The sequence below is a fragment of the Gnatocerus cornutus genome, chromosome 3 (assembly GCF_029298725.1).
Source record: "Gnatocerus cornutus isolate USDA-ARS CGAHR chromosome 3, icGnaCorn1.1, whole genome shotgun sequence".
Taxonomy (NCBI): domain Eukaryota; kingdom Metazoa; phylum Arthropoda; class Insecta; order Coleoptera; family Tenebrionidae; genus Gnatocerus; species Gnatocerus cornutus.
The window spans coordinates 16,572,397-16,580,131 of record NC_142235.1 but is presented as its reverse complement, the minus strand read 5'-3'; the positions used below and the strand labels follow the sequence as shown (position 1 = coordinate 16,580,131).

Genomic DNA, 7,735 nt, shown 5'->3' with positions numbered 1-7,735 from the left:
ATTTTTATTATTTTTTTATCGATTTATAAAGTTCTTACAAAAATAAAGCACCTTTACTCGTGTCCACCTCACTAAAAGTTACAAAAAAATGTAATTCAGAAATATTTTGAGAAGAATATTTAATCATCAGCTGCAGAAAACCTCTCAAAAATTGCCATTGCAGTCAAAACGCAATTAGCAACATATAAGTTTGTTAAAATAAAGAAAAAAGAGATCTCGATCCCATATCTCCATAAGCCGCAATGCTAACCGTTCGGCCACTCTGCTGACGTCACATCGATTCTCCAACCGCTAGGGGTAGGCTCGTAAGCTATAGTTGGCTCTGGCAGTGCCCACTCACTCTTCTAGTCAACAATGTTGGCGCTGTGGAAAAAAATGGCCGTACTTGTCTTAATTTCAAAATTAAGTTTACAGTGCCACGACTACAATGTATATCCAGTAAATTACGAAAACACTATGACAAAACCTATTGCAATCATGGAAGATGTGGTCATTCAAGTTCCATATTTAGGCTTTCTTAAAATCAACTTGAGAAATAATACGAAGTTGTGTAATCGCATGTTTAACATTTCCGAAATGTTTTCTCGTCTTTGGTTAACTGGTGAGAATATAGTTGAAATAGAAAAACGATTTTTAGAAAATTCTGTTTTCCTGAGTTTCTTTCTCGAAAAATGCCGAATAAAAACCATCAGGACAAACACATTCATAAATGTGGTTGTTCGCTTCATAGAACTACCAAACAACAACATTGAAGTTATTGAAGACGGTGCTTTTACAAACTTGCTGAACTTAATAAGTCTCACCCTCAACCAAAACAAGTTGACGAAGTTCAACTCTGCCTGGTTTGAAAACGTACCAAGATTATCCGATCTGTCACTTCAAGGAAATAAAATAATTCGTCTCGAAAGGCGTTTATTGAAATTTGCAACAACGAACATCGATCTTAATTTTGAATCCAACGAAATTGAGGTTTTAGAAGAGGGTGCATTCGAAGGATTTCAAGGAAAAGTAGAACTCTATCTTTTTAATAACACGATAAGATCATTACCTCCTCGAATTTTTCAAGACTGTAATTTCAGTAGAATTGATTTACGGTCTAATACGATTGAGGACATTCCGGACAAATTTTTTGAAGGAAAAGTTAATATTAATATGTTGATTTTGAACACGAGTAATCTTGATTTTCGTACGCGAGCAAAGCTGATGATGTGGTCGCAGGAAAATGGTGTTAATTTAATATCGTCTTGTGGAAAATACAGTCGAAACAGAATTCTAGTTATGGTTGTTCTTTGTCTTAAAATGATTGAGTTTCTGTTGTAAGCAGCAAACTGATACTTTATCGGACTAGTGTCTAAATAGCAACTAGTTCTAGCGGACTCTAGTATAAACCGGTTCCAGTTTGCTAAAATTTTATTCTCCGCACTTCATACTGTTCCAATAACACTGAATTTAACGTTTTTTTATTTTTGCACTATTTAATATTGGAAATCTTATTTTAGAACTTAGCCCCTCTATGTACCTACAATATAAAATAAAATTCCCAAAATAAACGCTGCATTTTTATTGTTTTTATTAGAGGTTTCACATTAGAAAAAATTTTCCTACGACTCCATATAAAAGTGGAATATTCTACATAGTTAAATGACCACAAAAGTTGATATTATCGTACGTTTTTAATAAACGTAAAAGGCAATTTAGATAGAAGGTCATAGAAAAAATAGGGTACATAACTTATTAAAAGTGTCTTACTGTACATTTGATAAAACTCAAGAAGTTTGAGAAACACCTAAGTACTGCAGTAATTTGACTTTAACAGCTTTTTTATTACACTTCAAAAAGTTCAAGAACTAACTAGAAGCCCCAAATTAGTATCACGCAGACCAGTCAAAAATGTTGGCGCTGTGGAAAAAAATCGCCGTACTTGTCCTAATCTCAAAATTAAGTTTACAATGCAACCACTACAATGTATATCCAATAAATTACGAAAACACTATGACAAAACTTATTGCAATCATGGAAGATGTGGTCATTCAAGTTCCATATTTAGCGAGTCTAAATATCAGCTTGAGAAATAACACAAAGTTGTGTAATCGCATGTTTAACATTTCGAGAAAGTTTAGTCGTCTTTGGTTAACTGGTGAAAATATACTTGAAATAGAAAAACGATTTTTGGAAAATTCAAAATTTCTGAGTTTCTCCCTCAAAAACGGAAAAATAAAAACCATCAGAACAAACACATTTATAAATGTGGCTGTTAGTTTTGTAGAACTTACAAACAATAACATTGAAGTTATTGAAGATGGTGCATTTACACACTTGCTAAGCTTATCATTTCTCTACCTCAACCAAAACAAGTTGACGAAATTCAACCCTGCCGGATTTGAAAACGTGCCAAAATTATTCGATCTGTCACTTCGAGGAAATAAAATTATTTGTCTCGAAAAGCACTTATTGAAATTTGCGACAAGGAACATCAATCTGGACTTTGAATCCAACGAAATTGAGGTTTTAGAAGAGGGTGCTTTCGAAGGATTCAAAGAAAAAGTGGATGTTTGTCTTTCTAATAACAAGATAAGATCGCTACCTCCTCGAATTTTTCAAGGTTGTAACTTCAGTAGATTTGATTTGCGGTCTAATCCGATTCAGGACATTCCGGACAAATTGTTTGAAGGAAAAGTTAATATGAAAATGTTGATTTTGAACACGAGTAATCTTGATTTTCGTACGAGAGCAAAGCTGATGATGTGGTCGCTGGAAAATGGTATTAATTTGATGTCGTCTTGTGGAAAATACAGTGCAAACAGAATTTTAGTTGCGGTTGGTTTTTCTCTTAAAATAATTGAGTTTCTGTTGTAGGCAGCAAACTGACACTTTATCGGACTAGTGTCTAAATAGCGACTAGTTCTAGCGGACTCTAGTATAAACCGGTTCCAGTTTGCTAGAATTTTATTCTCCGCACTTCATACTGTTCCAATAACACTGAATTTAACGTTTTTTTATTTTTGCACTATTTAATATTTGAAATCTTATTTTAGAACTTAGCCCCTCTATGTACCTACCTACAATATAAAATAAAATTCGCAAAATATAAGCTGCATTTTTATTGTTTTTATTAGTTTTTATTACTACATAGTTAAATGATCCTAAAAGTTGATATTTTTGTACGTTTTTAACAAACGTAAAAGTCACATTAGCAATTTGGATAGAGTCGTAGAAAAAATAGGGTACATAACTTATTAAAAGTGTCTTACCGTACATTTGATAGAACTTGAAAAGCTTGAGAAACACCTAAGTACTGCAGTAATTTAACTTTTACAGCTTTTTTATTACACTTAAAAAAGTTCAAGAACTAACTAAAAGCCCCAAATTAGTATCATGCAGTGCACGTGTCCTACCAGTCAAAAATGTTGGTGCTGTGGAAAAAAATCGCCCTACTTGTCCTAATCTCGAAATTAGGTTTACAATGCCGCCACTACAATGTATATCCAGTAAAATACGAAAACACTATGACAAAACCTATTGCAGTCATGGAAGATGTGGTCATTCAAGTTCCATATTTAGCGAGTCTAAATATCAGCTTGAGAAATAACACAAAGTTGTGTAATCGCATGTTCAACATTTCGAGAAAGTTTAGTCGTCTTTGGTTAACTGGTGAAAATATACTTGAAATAGAAAAACGATTTTTGGAAAATTCACAATTTCTGAGTTTCTCCCTCAAAAACGGAAAAATAAAAACCATCAGAACAAACACATTTATAAATGTGGCTGTTAGTTTCATAGAACTACCAAACAACAACATTGAAGTTATTGAAGACGGTGCATTTACACACTTGCTAAACTTATCACGTCTCAACCTCAACCAAAACAAGGTGACGAAGATTATCCGATCTGTCATTTCGAGGAAATAAAATTATGCGTCTCGAAAGACACTTATTGAAATTTGCGACAAGGACCATCAATCTTGACTTTGAATCCAACGAAATTGAGGTTTTAGATGAAGATGCATTTGAGGGATTTCAAGGAAAAGTAGAACTCTATCTTTTTAATAACACGATAAAATCATTACCTCCTCGAATTTTTCAATACTGTAATTTCAGTAGAATTGATTTACGGTTTAATCCGATTGAGGTAATTTCGGACAAATTTTTTGAAGGAGAAGTTAATATTGAAAAGTTGATTTTGAACACGAGTTATCTTCATTTTCGTACGAGAGCTAAGATGATGATGTGGGCAGAGGAAAATGATGTTAATTTGCTATCGTCTTGTGAAAAATACAGTGCAAACAAAATTGTCGTTATTGTTGTATCTTCTCTTATAATGATTGAGTTTCTCTCTGATACTTTATCGGACTAGTGTTTAAATAGCAACTGGTTCTAGCGGAAACTAGCATAAATCGGTTTCAGGTTGTTAAAATTTTATTCTCCGCATTTCGTACTGTTCCAATAACACTGAATTTAACGTTTTTTTATTTTTGCACTATTTAAGATTTGAAATCTCTATCTACATTATAAAATAAAATTCTCAAAGTATATGCTGCATTATTATTGTTTTTATTAGCCGTTCCACATTATATAAATTTTTCTATATAAAAGTAGCATATTCTACACAGTTGAATGATCTCGAAAGTTGATATTTTCGTACGTCTATTTACGAAAGTAAAAGTTACATTGGCAAATTAGATAGTGGATGGTAGAAAAAACAGTGTACATAACTTGTTAAAAAATGTCTTTCTACATTTTCACTCGTGCGAAATTTGACATTTTCCACATTGGTTATGTAAATATCAAAGTATATTATTATTTTATTACGTCATTTCAGGAATTGACGCAATTGAATTAACGTCATCTACAACTATCTTTCGATTTCATCGATCTTTTGAAGTTTCAGACTTTTATTTACTATCAAACATGTACTTAAAAATCAAATTAAGATGTGTTAATTTTGTATCTAAAAAGTTTCTATTTTTTGCTTAATCTATCAAGATTGTACATGTTTCATTGTGTTTTAATCACGACATCTCTCTGTATATTCAATCTTATCTAGTTTTACGTCAAATTGAGTGTATAGGAAAAATGAACTTTTCAATTGCAGGATTAATAAAAGTTACAGTGTGCTAAAAATATTACAGTGAAGATGGTAAGTTATACGATCTTCAAGCATCCTAAACTAAACTAGTTTGTCCAAAACTTTCTTCAACAATTTTAAAATTTAGCGTAGTTAATGAACAAAACAAAAGTAAACAAACGTCTAACTTTTACTGTTTTAAGTTCGAAATTGTTGAAGTTCAAAATTTTGGATTCTTCAAAAACATAAATTTTTCAAAATCGTATCTTTTGTTCACAAATTGTGCAATTTAGCACAGTTAATAAACAAAATAAAAATAGTCAGTGTTTCAAATTTTACTGTTTTAGGATCGAAATTGACAAAGTTACGATATTTTCTGCACAAAGGTTAAAAACTTTCGATTTTTGAAAAACCACAAATTTCTAAAAATTGTATTCTTTGTTTAATAACTTTGTAATTCAGCGTAGTTAATACACACAACAAAAGTAAGTAAGCTCTTTAAATTTTACTGTTTTAGGATTTAAATTACCAAAGTTACCTAGTTTTATGAGCGAAGGTTGTAAATTTTGAGTTTTTTTTTAAACGTAAATTTTTTAAAATTGTTTTTAGTGTTTAAAATTTTTGTAATTTAGCATAGTCAATAAACAAAACAATAATAGTAAGTTCTTCAATTTTTAATGTTTTTGGATCAAGATTGTTAAAGTTACGTAATTTTATGAACAAAGGTTGAACATTTTAGATTTTTTAAAAAACATAAATTTCTAAAAATTGTATCTTTAGTTTGAAATTTTTGAAATTTAGCATAAGTTGATAACAAACCAAAAGTAATAAGTCCTCCAAATTTTACTGTATTAAGATTAAAATTACCTAAGCTACGTAATTTTATGAACAAAGGTTAAAAATTTTATATTTAATAAAAAACATAGATTTCCAAAAATTTTATCTGTTCAAAAATTTTGTAATTTGGCATAGTTAATAAACAAAACAAAGGTGATAAGTCCTCCAAATTTTTCTCTTTTAGGATCGATATTGCCAAAGTTTTAATTTTTTCAAAAAAGGTTGAAAATTTTAGACTTTTTAATAAACATAAACTTTTAAAAATTGTTTCTTTTACACAAAAATTTTGTAATTTAGCATATGTAATAAACAAAATAAATCTAGTAAGTCTTCCAAATTTTACTGTTTTAGAGCCGAAATTGTTAATGTTACAAAAATATCTAGACCGGTTAAACATTCTGCATTTTTCTAAAAACAAAAATTTCTAACAATTTTAAAAATTTTGTAATTTATTTTAATCGGTCAAAAATTGACTTTTCCAGGCCCACGCCGACGTGTTCCAAGCCATAAAAACCGACGAGCTCCCCGAAGTGAAGCGCCTCCTCGCCGAAGAAACCGACTTAAACAAAGAGAGCGCCCATGGCCTAACATATTTAATGTACGCCTCTTACTACGGCAACGTCGACATAGTAAAACACCTCATTGAACGAGGCGCGGACGTCAACTTCCACGGCGGAAAACTCGGACCTCCTCTATCCCTAGCTTCTTGTCGAGGGCATCTGGAAGTCGTCCAACTCCTCCTCTCCAATGGGGCAAAAATTAACCAAACGACTCTTCTGGGAGACAGTCCTCTAGGAGTTGCCACGAGTTTCGGCCAACTGGAGACTGTGAAACTCTTATTGTCGTACGACGCGGATGTTGATAAGTTCGAGGATAAAGGACAACCGCCCTTAATTTTCGCCGTGCAAGGGAAGAAGTTAAAATGCGCCCAGTTGTTGTTGCAAAACGGAGCGAATATTAATCAAACGGACAGCAATGGGAGGACCGCCTTGTCTTATGCTGTGGAGTCTTCGCAGATGGACGTCGTCCGGTTTCTGGTGGAAAACGATTGTGACGTCTGCAAGTCGGACCAAGACGGACTAACACCTCTGGACACGGCAGTGGAGCTCAATAACATCGAAATAATAAAGTTTTTGTTAGAAAATGGCGCCAAGCCCACGATTTACACCGCTCTCTTAAGAGCGATAAAAAAAGGAAACTTCGAAGTTGTGAAGATCCTCGGCAACAAACCCGCCATCAACCTCCAGTACGAAGACGGCTCTACTCCTCTGTCCACTAGCATCGACTTGAACCTCCTGGAGATTTCACGATTCTTAATCGAGCGAGGAGCCGATCCTCAATGTGTCACCGCCGAAGACCAGACCTGGAGGTTAACACGTTGTATCGACACCAACAACTTCACCATGTTCCAGTTCTTGATGAAGATCGGAGTGGATGTCAACAAGTGCGACTCCAAAGGCTACACACCCTTGACAAGGTCCGTTGAAGCGGGGAAATTCAAATTCGTGAAGTTCTTAGTTGAGGAAGGCTGCACTGTTAACTTACGCGACGGCAACGGGAAGTTCCCTCTAGGACTGGCGGCCTCTGGAGGATCCTTCCAAATGGTCAAATTCTTGATCGACGCTGGAGCGGATGTCGGACTTGCCGAAGAAGCCGTCCAGGCGTTCGCGAAAGAGAATAAGAACTTCGAGTATCACATGAAACTCGAGAAAGCGACGTGAAAAAAAAGTTGTACAAATTTTGTAATAAAATGACATTTTCATTCGTATCGCAGTAGGCTCGGGGTACTCCAACCAATCGGAATTCATGCGCACGGGTCGAAACCCCGCCCACT

The 7,735-nt window shown here is 33.8% G+C and overlaps 1 protein-coding gene across 1 annotated transcript; it reads left to right on the top strand.

Annotated features, from left to right (window-relative positions):
- The first annotated feature begins 456 nt into the window (after positions 1-456).
- LOC148177607 (uncharacterized) lies at positions 457-7,646 on the top strand. Its single transcript, XM_088033378.1, has 3 exons — positions 457-601; positions 731-852; positions 6,384-7,646. The coding sequence occupies exons 1-3, from the start codon at positions 457-459 to the stop codon at positions 7,620-7,622; spliced, it is 1,506 nt and encodes a 501-aa protein (XP_087889504.1). The 3' UTR covers positions 7,623-7,646.
- Positions 7,647-7,735: the final 89 nt, after the last annotated feature.